The 14,619-nt window shown below is 35.6% G+C and overlaps 1 protein-coding gene across 14 annotated transcripts in view; it reads right to left on the reverse strand.

Moving 5' to 3' along the window:
- Positions 1-6,525: 6,525 nt before the first annotated feature.
- Positions 6,526-14,619, reverse strand: part of acsl6 (acyl-CoA synthetase long chain family member 6) — a 96,773-nt gene continuing 88,679 nt past the window's right edge. For all 14 annotated transcript variants that reach the window (XM_088603942.1, XM_088603941.1, XM_088603931.1 and 11 more), the window contains 8 exons: positions 14,454-14,549; positions 14,145-14,217; positions 10,671-10,759; positions 9,318-9,434; positions 8,933-9,076; positions 8,453-8,554; positions 7,765-7,836; positions 6,526-7,016 (listed from right to left, as the gene is read on the reverse strand). In XM_088603942.1, the coding sequence (XP_088460068.1) occupies positions 6,876-7,016; positions 7,765-7,836; positions 8,453-8,554; positions 8,933-9,076; positions 9,318-9,434; positions 10,671-10,759; positions 14,145-14,217; positions 14,454-14,549 (834 nt within the window). In that variant the 3' untranslated portion in view covers positions 6,526-6,875. The remainder of the gene's footprint in view (positions 7,017-7,764; positions 7,837-8,452; positions 8,555-8,932; positions 9,077-9,317; positions 9,435-10,670; positions 10,760-14,144; positions 14,218-14,453; positions 14,550-14,619) is intronic.

Genomic DNA, 14,619 nt, shown 5'->3' on the forward strand with positions numbered 1-14,619 from the left:
AATTCTATTCTATTCGATTTTCTAGTCAGTCAGTGCTTGTTCACTTCATAGTTCAGATGAATATGACATCCTGCTGCTACATGAAATATGTTGGCTCTTAGGTTAATAAAACTCAGCACATCTGTGCGTCTTGCTCTTCACTGGTTACAATAAAATGTACACCCAAGCATGATGCTCAGCTGAAAAAGTTCTTTAAGTGTTCACTTAACACTAGTGACCAATTTCCATCTCATAACTTCAACACAAAATGTTTACCATGCGCAGGTAGTTCTTAACACCTTTAAAGAAAATGATCCTCATTAAAGGCAACACTGCCCTCTACCGGAACACAGAAAGACTATCATTTAGCTCATCCGCATTCAACACCAGACAGTGGTGTATGATTTGCAAAGTGTGCGAAATTAAAGACAGTTTTGTTTAATCTCAGTTTTAATCTCAATATAAAAAGTATAGATGTACAAAATTTATAACAATAAAAAAATCCATATTTATAGTTGACAAAATGTCGATTTGTCTGGATTTCAAATGAGTATTTTTAAATTAATTTCTACGAGTTTTTTTACATGAAAACGTGTCCACAGAAACAAATTTAGTATTATTCGAATAGCAAAACAAAGTACAGTCGAAACATTTTCATTCTTTTCAAATGTACATGTTATTTCTATATACACAAAGTTTTCCTAAAATAAGCTTTCAAGCCTTTGTTTGAAGTAGAGGAATCTGATTAACCTGCCTTCGTATTCAGGCACAATTTATCTTTTCATTCACTGAATAATATAAAAAATATTAAAACGGTTATGCAATGTTATTTCCAAAATACTTGCTAAAAATAACACTCAAAATGTACATCTAACTGTCCTCATTTGTTCCCATACATTGTGTCTCTTGCACCTTCTTTGTCACCAGCTCAACTGAAAGTGAAGTTTCTGCCCCAGCACCATGTGGGAACTAGAGAAATGTGAAAACAAATGAGAAAAGCAAAAGTCATAGTTAATTTATTTGTTCTTTTTATACGCTCCAATTTGGAAATGGCCCCACAGCACCTACACCAGAGTTATGTTCTCCTGGACTTCACTAGAAATGTCCCTTGAGGAGATTCTCAGCTCTTTGGCTTGGCTTCAGCCTCCAGGGAGCATCATCTGTGTTCTCAGCTCAATGATTTGAGTATTTCAAAGTAAGAGCTCATTGCAGGCAACACTCATACGTCATGAAAATGTTGATACCCGCAATAGTGCTGCTGCTCTTCCTCAGAAAAAAAGAAAGACAACTCTTCTGTACGTTTTGGCAAGAAACATTTGAGCCCTGTAGTCTGCGATGTGAGGTGTTTTTGTCTGTCTGTTCTACCTGGATCTGTACTTAACAAATACAGCAAACAATGTGATCTCCAGGCATTATTTAATCAACATCAACGGCATCCAACATCTGGTAAAGATGTGAAAAGTCAACCACAACTCGTTTTCTTAATGAGTTGCCTTATTCTTCTACTCCAGTTTTGTTTTATTGCAGTTTTCCTGAGGGAAAGGGACAGAAGACCCCAGATGATGAGAGAGCATTCCCTTTTGACAAAGTGTCTGAAGTCCCATGCGACCTACTAGAAACCCAAATCATCATAATAGCCCTTGTGTTCCTAGCTTGTGATTTTGTAGATCTCATTAAATCACCACCGATCCAAAATCGGGAAACAACGATTAATTTGTTCAAATAAAAAAATGGTTTAATTAAGAAATTAAAAGCTGAGGTCCTCCAGGACCGGGAGTACCCAGATTTGGTCTGAGGTATACACATTTAACTCTTGACCCTGGGCTTGTGGGTCTCAGCCTTCAAGACTGTCCTCAACCAATCCCATTCACCTTGTAATGTTCTCACAGTATAATGGCCTAAAGAAAACACAACCTACCTCTTGCAGAAAGTTTTGATTTCACATTCTATCTAGAGGATCTACTTTCTTCTTTGCAGATTTCTGGAAAACTCTTCCTTGATTTAATTTTCTTTCAGGAAACCTTGTATTCTCTCTCTCTGGTTTAGGCTTACCACTCTCTTCTGTCACACCTTGTTCAGCATACCTTCCTGTGTTGTTTTGGATAGGACCCATTTTTGTGTGGAAGTACAGTAGATACCAACCAACAATCAACTTTCCCTATAACCTTAATTTTGTAGGATTTCTTGCAGTGTTTTTTTGCTTTCATAATCACAGCTAACACCCTTTGACTGATCTGAAGAGTAGCACAGCTCATTTCTGTAATTATAAAGGAAGCACAGTTAACAAGCACTCGAAATAGCGGTACTAGTGTTCACTGTGATGAGGGGAACTCACTGAGGAGATGTAAAGTTCTTAAATGTCTTGACTTCTTTAACTTCTTCATCCAAGCACACAATCTTTCAATCCAAGTACACAATCTTTCAATCTGTATCACATTGCATTACATACCATCTTTAAATGATAGTTATGAACTGACTAAGTCCTCGGTTTGAAAGTAAGAACTGGTTTAATTATTTCAGACAGAAGGATGTACAGAATTAAACTTAGAATGGAGACATAAAGCTGAAATGAGCCATAAGTGACCATAAGGCCATATTTTAGGGTGTTAGAGTGCGCATTATAACTGAATTAGTATGCATAAACTGATTGAATACATATTAAGATGAGATATGGACAAGCTTAATAGCTACTGTACTTATCATCTTAGGTGGTGCTGAGGGTAAAAAGATTCATAGGAAATGTCATCCTGTCCTTCTTAGTTTCTTCTTTACTGTTAGATGGAAAACTGAAAAAATAGTTCAAGTAGGTAGCTGCGTCAGCATGCATAGGCTGCAAAGGAACGAGTAAAGGTTTATTCCATGCTGAAAAGCGAAGAAAAGAAACAAAGTTTTGGTTGCGGAGCCTTCTTCAGGTGTCTCACTCTTTTCAGTGTGGAATAAACCTTTACTTGTTCCTTTTTGAAAACAAATGCAACATTTTTCAGAACACAGGGCTTCCTGAGCCCCACAGAAGTACGAGAAAGCTGACAGTCTGACGTCACTTACTATTTAAGTAAAATTAACAGCATTACGTGGACTTATCAGCACTCAATCTGAATAACTTGTGAAGCATTATTATAACTTTATGTTAAAAAACAGCACCACAACAGGCCTAACTCTCAGCAGAACCGTGTATCCCTTTGTAACCAAACTTAGTCTAAATTAAACCCATGTAAGAATAAACTGTAGCTTTCTACCCTTGACCAGTTAAGTAATTATTCAATTAATACATCATACAGGTGAACAAAACAGAGGCCTAAACGACCTCTAGTGGCAGGTCAGTGAAACAATAATCATCAGTATTGCTGACCTGCTACACACTGTTGGCATAATTAAATACACAGCCAGAACATTAAATAGTTTATGCCTACTACTGTGGGTATTATTATACCTGTCTAGTGGTTTTAAACAAACCACATCTCATTAAGACAGTATTCCTTATTGTTTTTAAAATATATCCTTTAAAAATGAATAAATACCATCACCCCAGCTGATCTCAATGTACTGTATAGCTTTACAAACAACTGGGCATCTTTTGCTTCACTTAGTTCTTGAAAGACTTTCTGATAACAACAATTACCATAATTAATTATTAGCACCTTCATTATTATACTATGATATTATACTGTGCCTTGCTTTAACCAGAACAAAATCTTAAAATGATCGGTCTGGTGGAATAAAAATAAAATGCAATATTCCCAAAATTGAAGGATGCATAGAAATTACACAGCACTACAGTAGTGTGGGAAAGTATTGTACACCAGTATCTCAACTGGCCGTGAATCTCATGTTTTTTGAGTTCTTGAAGCCACTTTAAATTAGCCACTGCTCTTCTGTTTTTGTACAGTTTATCAAGGTAAAAACCTTATTGCTTTGAAAACTTGGCAATTGTAAAGTAGGACAAACCTAAGATGTTTTTCTTTACCAAGTTCTTGGAAAACATTGCAATGAGAAAGTCACAATATTGTAACTGTACTGTAAATAATCCATTTTGAATTAATAATCACCCACCCAGTAATAAAATGAAAAACAATGAGTAAGGAAGCAATGTAAATACAGATTGGACATAAACATTTATTAAGTAAGTTCTTACATTTTTTGCTGTATTCTTATTTTTCCTATTTGTTAAAATTTATGGAAAAACGAATTAATGCAAAATTAATGACAGCCATGATACAATTAGAAAACAGCTCAAAATTAGGTTCCATATAATTAATTTAAATCTTAACCTCTACAGACCTTCATAAGTCTTTAATAATGGGAGTCATTTCATTGTTGTGGATTACAAAATAAATCCACAAAAATACAAAAAATCATAACAATCACATCTTATTTTTTCCATGCAGTTTGATAAACTATGAAATCATCTATATTTATAATTTATTTTAATCCTATTTCCTTTACATATGATATATATAATACATGTATAGCATATTTCATTTCATGCTGTATAATACATTCATCAGGTTGATTTTTTAGTGCAGTTGGTTGGTCTTCCAGCCAGTCATGTCACTCCTTGCAGTGTTAATCATTGAATTAATTAAATACTTTAAGGCTGGGTTTTGTTTACCATGCAAAATACTTGCTTCCAGTCCACTCTTTGAACATTCATATTACAAGAGTGCTATACAAACACATGCACTTTCATTAACAATATACAGTTTTCACATCTGTGAAGCCTTTAATTCAGATTAATAACACCACGAAGGTAAGAAGGATAAAAACAATATTGAGATTTAAAATGTAAATAAGTCATTTGTGGGCAATTCTCAATGAATATATCATTTTTTATACTCCTTGATATCTTCAGGACTCTCATGTGATTCATTTATCTTTGTTGAAAATGTGTATTATGAACAGATAATATAATTAAACCCCTTTAAATCTGAGAAATAAAAATGAAAAAAGCTTAAACCTATCCTATATCTTCCTGGCTTCTCAAGTATATTTTTTACATACTGTTGCTTAGATCTATATAAGGTCTTAAGTTTCCACATTTTTAAAAATAATTTTAGATTGCACCTTCAAGTATTTTACATGAAGGAAAATAATTTAAAAATATACAGTATATGTGCTTTATAGATATAGATATAAGAATATCTATTTGGAAGATATTACCATGTCTTGATTGACATGTTTGATTGACAATCATACAGTACATGCAGAAACTAATTCAAATTCTTAATTCTCCAATCATCCAATCATACATTTGCATGTCAAATACTACTGAGAAATGAAATGAATTTAACATCTCAGCACAGCACCAGGATCTTGGACAAAAACAAAGGAAAATGACATATTTAATCTCTAATGCATTAGAACTGAAAAATTGTATTTTACTACTTTGTACAGAATTAATCCAGAGGTCACACAAATCCTAATTGTAAATCCAGAAAAACAAAACTTCTAAGATTAGACAAACTCATTATCATTTATTGTAGCTTGTTTTTAACAAAATATGTTTGAACAGGAAAACTGAAAGGAAAAAAAATGTTTCAGAGAAATAAAGGAGGCTGTCAGGTACAGTAGAAGCATAGTATTACAGACAACGTGTTATAAAAGTGGATGACTTTAAAAGATATACATTAATAACTGATTAAAATACATTGCTTTCATTCATGTTTATTCATACAGATTAAAATATACAGTATACCTCAATGCAGTGCCTTTACTACAATACATTTCATAATGAGCATACTAGAGGTTATGATCTTTTTGTCTTTGGTGATGGTGATAGAGAGAAATCTGTGTACAGGGGACAAAGGCTTTGGTCATGGTGAACTATTTACACTTTTTAACAACGTAAGGTCTGTCTATCATACAAAAATGACAATTAAATGTATTAGAAAGCCAACGTGACATCATTGAAGACCTTTTCACCATAAAGTTTAAATAAGTGTACAAAACTGGACCTTGGTTTAAATACATTTTGGACAGTACAAATATTTCCAAGTCCAAGTCAACCCAGTGCTACACAAAACAAAAACAAAAAGAAACATTTTTGCATATCACTATTTTTTAACAATACTGTATGTCCTTTCAGTACATTACATGGTTAATAATTTTAAACATACAAAAAAGAGTAGGTTCAGTTTGTGTATATTTTAGAATGTGTCTTTATTTTACTTCACATAATTGTTATCCATACCTGGCAATGCCATTCTTTGAATCTGGGATCATGTTAAAGCTTTCCAGTGTACAGGATTAATACACTTGATTTTTTTAACTGGATACTTAAATCTTTTTACGTATAATTGTTTAGATATGTACTCATATCTAATTTTTCACCTTTTTAAAGCAATTATTTTGATTTGCAAGAAATTCAAAACCATACTTAATACTTAATACCAGGTCCTAATACTAAAGCCATTTACGTGTTTTCCAAGAGTTTTGAATATCTCTATCAGAACTCTAAACAAATATAATTATCAATATAGTTTTACATTCATTTCATAAAGCTTGTAGACCATTTGTGTATTAGAAAGCAATACAGGACACTACAAGAGAGTGTTATGCCTTTTACTGTGAATAAATAACCTCTGATTTTCCTGAAGCCACTTTAATCTTGCATTTATAGTTTATTTTTGATAGATGTGAAGAAATTCGAAAACTGAATATTAATAATAACAGATAATTTGGTTTTAACTTTAGAGCATCAGCCCACCAGATTGCCTGGATGTTGCTCATTGGATAGGACCAGTACTAGAAGGCCTGACTCCTTCAGTACTAATAACAAAAACCTGTATTGTTTTCTTCCATTTTCATAGTTGAATGTTGTATTTAATTAAGAGTTAAGGACATGTGGTTTATATACAGCAATATTGCTATATTCTCTGAAATCAGGGGAATTTATTAATTTACATAGAGATGTTGGCATACATATGCTCAATTTTCTCCTTAAAGAACTCTCTCAGTTCTGATCTCTTCGCCTTTAATGTTGGAGTAAGAAGGCCATTTTGTATTGAGAACAACTCATTGTGGATGTAGATGTCTTTGACCTAATGGAAGGGGAGAGTCTAAGTTAGACACTAGCAAGATATGTTATGAACACTACCAAACAGTACACAAATACATTTCTGAACTCATGCAAACCACCTGTTTATATTGTCCAAATCACCACCTACTCATTCTCTACATATTCATCCATATTCATCCATTTTCTAACTGCTTTTCCAATTCAGGGTTGCAGGGGAGCCGAAGCCTATCTTGGCAAGCAATGGGCAAAAGGCAGGGTACAACATGGACAGGACACCAGTCCATTGCAGGGCAGACATACAGACACTAATACACACACAAACACCTAGGGCTAATTTTTCCAAAAGCCAATTAGGCTACCAGTATGTCATTGGACTGTGGAGGAGCACCCATAAGAAACCTATGCAGACACAGGGAGAACATACAAACTCCAAGCAGAGAGCATGTCGGGTCTGGAATTGAACTCTGGGTCCCAGTGCTGCAAGGCAGCAAAGCAAAACACTGTGCTACCATGCAGCCCTTGTAATTAAACATAAGATATAAAACGTATACATATATAAGTTATTATATGTACAAACGCTACTACTTTTTCCCTCCATTTCTGCAAAATGTGCTATCACAGTCAAAATAGCTTTAGACAAAATATATAATAGATATTGTTTCATATCTAAGATTAAATGCAACATATTGAATATCTTTTCCTTCAATTGTGTATCCCTAATATCCCTCTTTTCTTGAAACCTTTACACTTCGAAGTTTAGAGTTTCTGACCTGTTCAAAAGAATGGAGTCCACTTGCTTTTCCCAGTCGTACCATATCATCCATTACTGCTTTCTTCACTTCCTTTACACATAACAGAAAAGGCTGTATTAAAATCCAGTATTGCTTTGTTGTTTTAATAAATGCTACAGTATGCCTATTTTAAGAGTCCATGGAATAATGAAGAATCGACCCTATGTGTACGGGTTGTCCACCATAGTGAATTGTAAGCATTAGTAGTACTGAGCAGACTAATCAGACATTACAGTATTTGCCTGGGCTCCAGTTTGTTTTGTTTTTATAAGAAAGAATGTTCTTTGGGGCTTTGTTTCTTTTGTGAAGTTAAATATGATTTATATGATTTCCAAAATGAGTTCCAAAAATATGCTTATTATTTTGAGTGCATCTCTAAAATTCCATGCCTAAAAACCTTCTTCCATGTTTCTGTAGAGCATTTAATTCGCTTAGAAATGAAATAGGTAGATCTTTTAGTTTTCATTTTTATAACATCACTTTTAGGTTTTGTTATTTTTTTCATGTTAAAGTGTTTCACTTATAGAAAAGGAGCAAAAAGGCTATGAATACTGTAAGAAACCTAACTTTCATTGCTAAAAAATTTTAATTCTTTCTTCAAAAATCTCCTATTCCATAAAAAGGTGTGTTTGTATATTTTTAAGATGAAGATAAACTGTATGCTTACTTTGTTTTTACACAGATCTCCAAAACATTCCTCAATGCCTCTTTTCCTGGCCCAGTCCAGCAATACTTCAGGATCAAGTACAACAATACCAACAAGACAGGACTGTAAAAAGCACCAGAGATGCAATTGTAAAATATATTTTGGAACACAAACCATAGCAGTACTGTTGTTAGGTTAACAGAACAGCACAGAATGCTTCACTGAACAATCAGGTTCAGTTTAATTAGCTTATTAAGTGGAACTCAAACAAGGTTCATATTTGTAGTGAAGGAACAAAACCAGCTAATTAAGGCAGCAGAAATCATTCTACGGTCAGTTACATATTATTTCTGTCCTGGAGACTTTGATGTGTAGTTTTTTAAATGAAGACACCACTGTTTGTCATTTGAACATTTGCAGTCAGCCTTAGGCCTCTGATAAAACTAAAGATCAACTGTCAAAGCAACATGGGGATTGCATTGAAAGGGAGACATATACTACCTGTAAGCTATCCCCGTGGACATAGAGTTGTGCTACTGGTTCACTCCGGATGTAGATGTTCTCGATCTTTTCTGGTGCAATGTACTCTCCTTGAGCTAGCTTGAAGATATGTTTCTTCCGATCAATAATTTTTAATGTACCATTCTGGCAAAATATAAATAAAAACATAAAAACATAGATCAGAATAAACAGATATATTGCACAATGCAAAGAAAGAGGCAATTTACCTAAAACACCAGGCAAAGTGAAGGGAATCAAGCAAAAACATTTCATAAACATACACTTTAAACAAACTATAGGTATAATACACATACTAATTTACTGAATGCAGCATTATTTTTATCCTCTGCTTTAGTAATGCCATTAGTGACAGTTGGAGACTTACAGGCAACCACTTCCCAATGTCTCCAGTGTGCAGCCATCCATCTTCGTCCAGGGCCTCGGCTGTTTTCTCCTGGTCTTTCAGGTACCCTTTGAACACGTTTGGGCCTTTCACACACACCTGCATATTCGAGAGAACATTTCCTCATTGTGAAGATCTCATTTAGCTCATTGTTAAGTGACTCTGTCATTGTTAACTGTGGCCACAATATTGCAAGAAGGCCACTGCTGCTCTGGGATCAGACAAGGTTACATGACAACAAGGTTAATCCCTGGATTCAAAAGAAATCTGCACACTATCAGGGTAATAATATTAAAATAATAAGCTTTTCATGCAATTTAAATGTAGCATCTCCAAGCGCTTTATAGTAGGTGTAAAATCATAAAAAGTTAAAAAACAGTAAATTACAAAATAAGCATACAGTATAAGAAACACAAGTGGTTAGGGGTACAGCAGAAGATACACTGTCATTAGAAAATGCAGCAGAACAGACACAGACACAGAACAGACAAATTTAATAAAAGCCATTCTGAAAAGAAAGGTATTAAGTCTAGATATAAATGCACTCAGGGAAGGTGACTCTCTGATAACTCTGATGAGCTTTAGGGCATAGCAAGAGAAGGCCATGCCCCCTATAGAATGTAGACGGGTTTGGGCAACAACCAGAGTCTGTTAAACAAAGGCTGCAAGGTGGGTCAGATATTGTAGGTACTGAGGTGCCAAGCCATCGAAAACCTTGTAGGTGAGCACAAGGATTCTGAAGTAGGGTGTTTCATTTTCTATTTCTACTGTATATAAATGAACAAAAAGATTCTAAATGCTGGTACTTCTCTCTAAAAATCCCAGTGTGAAGGGATGAAGTGTTTTGCAATAGTCGTATGAGCAGGTAGGCTTATGAAAAATTCATAGTCAATCATGAAGACTACTTCAGGATCTACAGTTTTCTAGGACACAAGTACATTTAGGACTCAAAGTGCATTCAACTTCATCCAGTGTTTTCATATGTGAATAGGCTGAACAGCCACCTCTTTTCTGTAACCTTATTTATTTTTTTTATTTTGAATGTTCAGTCATCTGATTTGATGTACTGTGCTAACAGTAATCAATGTAAGCATTTGTGCTTCTGACGCTTTATAATTGTTACCCAATTACATGGATGCTCTTGCCAGCCAAGTTAATTGTCTGATGCTGATGGAGCAAATCAGCAAAAAAGGGTCTCAGCAAGTCTCTATGGCCAGGTTGGGACTGAAATGCTTTTTAATGGATGAAAGAAAATTAAAAAACCACATATAAGGAGACAGTTTTTTGCACGAAGAGGGACATTGTGCCACACCGACTGGCTTTAACTGCTCTCACCTCTCCTTCTCCTTTTGAAGCAAAGTAATTCATATCTGCAACATCCACCAGTTTTATTAAGTTACAAGGCAGTGGTGCCCCAACATGGCCTGAAATGACACAGTCAATTAAACAGGTTAAAACAGGAAATAAAAAACACGAAGTTGGGAATTTCATGCTTTTATATTCGAATTAGCATATATCATTTAATGGCATATGAAATACTGGAAAAACTTGTATTGCCTGATTGATATAAAGGAACAAAGAATATTTCAGTCAATACATCTAGTTTTTCAAAAAGAAATCGTTAACATCAGTGCTTACTATATGAAACCACGGGGGGGAGTAGTTTATTAAGGAAACTGTCGAGTGACGAAGGTTAGAGTGTGTATAGTTGAACGAACAAATTAATTCCACGCTGAAAAGTAAATAAAAAAGTTGTAAAATGCATAACTTGGCAGCCATGAAGCTTTCCTCAGAAGTGTAAAGAACAAACAGAGGAATCGGGACTAAGAGGGATGCGGTAGGGGACAAAAAGGGGAAAAGAAACAAAATGTAAGAATGATTGGGTCAAGAGTACAAGAACGATGAAACAAAACTCAAGAGGAAGTGCAAACAACATCAGTCTTGGAACTGAAACATTCCATATATAATAAGTGAACTAATAAGTGAGTGCTAAGACAGCTAATAAGCGGGTGCTGGGAAAATGTGTACACCCAGTAGATTTTTATGTCTTTATTGCAGAGTCCTTTGAATCTTGCAAAAAGGACACAGGCCAGCAACGTCAGTGGGATCATGACTAGACGAGGTGAAATTGTGGATTAGTCTGCAGAGGTCCTTGATCCTCAGTGTTCTGACATGTTCCCTGGAGAAGGCAATCTGTCAGCTTCCAGTTCCTTTGAGGAAGATTGGCAGTGCAGCTTCTGCACAAGATGCAATAAATAAGATTGCTGGACATGCATGATACTCTCCAAGTGAACCTGAACCAGGGACTATGAACTGGAACCAGGAACCGTGTATACGTGTTCTGTCGGAGATATATTTATTGTTGACATAGCAGCTTCTGGTGCAGCAAAAAGTGCTTGGTGTGCACTTTAGCTGTGGACGGTATTAAATAATAGGTGTGGTCGCATGGTTCACTCTGTAAAGTTGTGTTTGATGACCCTGGGTAATATGTGGAATGTGGCTCTGGATGTGTGTATTCCTCCCGTGGTTGATGTTGAGGAGGGGGGGGGTGAGGCCTTGGTCAATGGAGAGAGTCCTGTCAACAAAAAACTATCACATTTTGAGGGCTTTGTTTTGGAAGTTCAGTGGCCTCGCTAAATAAATAAAAAAAATTGAGGAAATGGGAGTAAGGAAGAACAAATGCATATTTTTGCAATAGGATCTGCATTGACAACTGTTTAATCTATTTTAAAATCTGCCCAATAGAGTGTACTTTTCGATTCCACCTCATTGTTCCATTGCTTTAACCTTGAGCATTTATCATTCTGTCTTTCCAAATCCTCTCCACTTATTTTTTTAAATTCTTTTGTACACACCTGAGAGAGGATCCACAGCCAAAAAGTTGCATATTTCACTCTTTTTTCTTTGTACTTTTCTGGGTGAAATCAGCTTCAACTTGCCCATTGGTAATTTGTACACTGACGCAGCTCTCCACTCCAGTGAGTAATTTTGTTTGTATGAAATATAACGTTCAACAGCATAAAGCAGCTCAGCATAAATTTTCACATTAATATGACTTCTACATCTTTACATCCTGTTTCATAGCTGTATATTTTCGGAACAATAACAAACCCGATTTTTGTGTCAGAATTCCCCAGAGATACATCTCTTGTATTGCGCATAATAGTTCCAGCAGCCCAAATTAGCATTAGCAAAATGCTTTAAACAAAACGGAAAAAGCAGCCCAGTAGCATTTGGAAGACGCCTTTGGGTTAAGGACAAATAAAAAATGCAGCAAGAATTCTCTATGCAAACTGAATTCCTAATGAAGCACACGGAGATCTCCGAGTGGGTTTATCAGATGTAGACATAATCCAGAAAAAAAATTCATAGCATTGTTGCAAAAACATGTTTGCAGAAACACACTTAAGCCAGTAATGAATCAGAATGGTGCTCATGACTAAGCAATCTCTTTTCATCCACTTCTTATTTGCTTAGGCTTGTGACATTCATGTAGTTGTAAGTAAAACAAATATACGTAACGTAATCAACGTAAAAAAGAAATACAACATTTGCAGGGGAATGTGCCTGGCGAAACGCCAGTGGTGGCCTTTGTTTAACTATATTAATGTTTTTTTTAATCCATTTCCGCATAGCAACAGCAGGCCCACTGCTATTTCATGCAGTCCTCCAGCTAGTTTCTTCTACTGCTCTACCTGTTTTGGTGAAACAATGGCATGTGACCATGTTATTTGCAAGGGATTAATTTAACGTGATGACTATCCTTATAGCCTTAAAGGTTTACCTCACTTTAAAAGACAAGGCCTTCAAGCTTACCCAGTCAATGTTCTGTTATTTAGTGAAACACAAAAGCTAAAGTGAAAAATGTAGGCAGAGAAGATAAATACGTACCCTGCTTTATAAGCTGAAGTCTCACTAAAGATTTATGAATGCTTGTTTTTCCTTTACCCTTTCACACATGCTGTTTACAGTGAAGAACAGGATGTGGGTTCAATAAAAACCTTCAGATACTAAGCTGCAAAATAAGGCCAACTTGCAGCTGCAGTGTTGAAACAATGGAAAATTTTATGTCTGTTTACTGAACATTAATAATTAACGTTTCAGCCTATAAAAGTTTTTTGAAAGTTTGAAATTTCACTTGCTTTGCTTATTAAATAAACTATAATGAACACCATTTATCAAACCATTGATACCACTATCTGGATGTATTCATCAAAGTCTTTACTGCATGCAGCAGTTTTGAGGTGCTTGTTTCTGCATCCTTTTTCACTGTGATACATTTTTCAAAGAAAAAGACATTTCAAAATGCAGGTATGGAAATATAAGAAACGGTTACAAAAAAACATAACTGCTGCTATTCGAGATAGTAAGATTAGTTTTGAAGTACTCAATTTGGATGCATTTCACCACAGAAACTATGCAGGATAAAGTGCTCAGTCCCTGTTGGTCTCTTCTAGATTTGCACCTGGCTAGAGAGTGTGTAAAAGCAAGAATCTTGAAGAGATTGTTAGCTTGGTTCAGACACTGGTAGAAATTACAAGCACACTAATGCACTACAATGGGAAGCCTGCAATTCCTACTGTTTCAAACTCTCTAAAACATCCTCTTTGAGCTCTAGAACATGTTCAGATGAAGTAAAAAAGAGGACTGAGCACTAACAAGACATTGCACAGATGAGTTTCTAAGAAATTTTAAAGATAGCTATACAACTATATGTACTGAATATATTCTGAATGAGCATTAAATGTTTTGTACTTTTTAAATGATATCTTACTACAGAGGTTTTAGTTCTTCTGAGGTTCTGCTCACCTGAAGTCCAGTCACCGGGGGTTGTAAAGGTACATCCAGCAGTGCACTCTGTTTGTCCATACCCCTCATAGACCTAAAGCACAAATCATGACAAGCACATTCATGCTTGCACGACAGATAGCATGTTTTGCAATAAATGATACTGTGAGCAAATTCATTTGTCAGCCTTACATTTGAACCAACAAAACACACTTGTTGTTTTTTCTGCTCCTGATAACGACCCGAGATCAGAAACAATTAAGAAGAACAGTTAAGAAGAAAAAATGAGAAAGGTCTAGAGCAAGGTTAGAACTGGGTGTCTGTATTCACCTGGCAGCCCAGTGCAGCTCGCAGGAATCCCAGGACAGTTGGAGATGCTGGAGCAGCTCCTGTCACGATCATTCGCACCCGCCCACCAAGACTGGCCTGCCAGAGACAATGTGCTGGTTATCCACACAGCTACCCAGCTTCACCAATAACCACCATTGTGCTGTTA

The sequence above is a fragment of the Lepisosteus platostomus genome, chromosome 13, assembly GCF_059453375.1.
Source record: "Lepisosteus platostomus isolate fLepPlt1 chromosome 13, fLepPlt1.hap1, whole genome shotgun sequence".
NCBI lineage: Eukaryota > Metazoa > Chordata > Actinopteri > Semionotiformes > Lepisosteidae > Lepisosteus > Lepisosteus platostomus.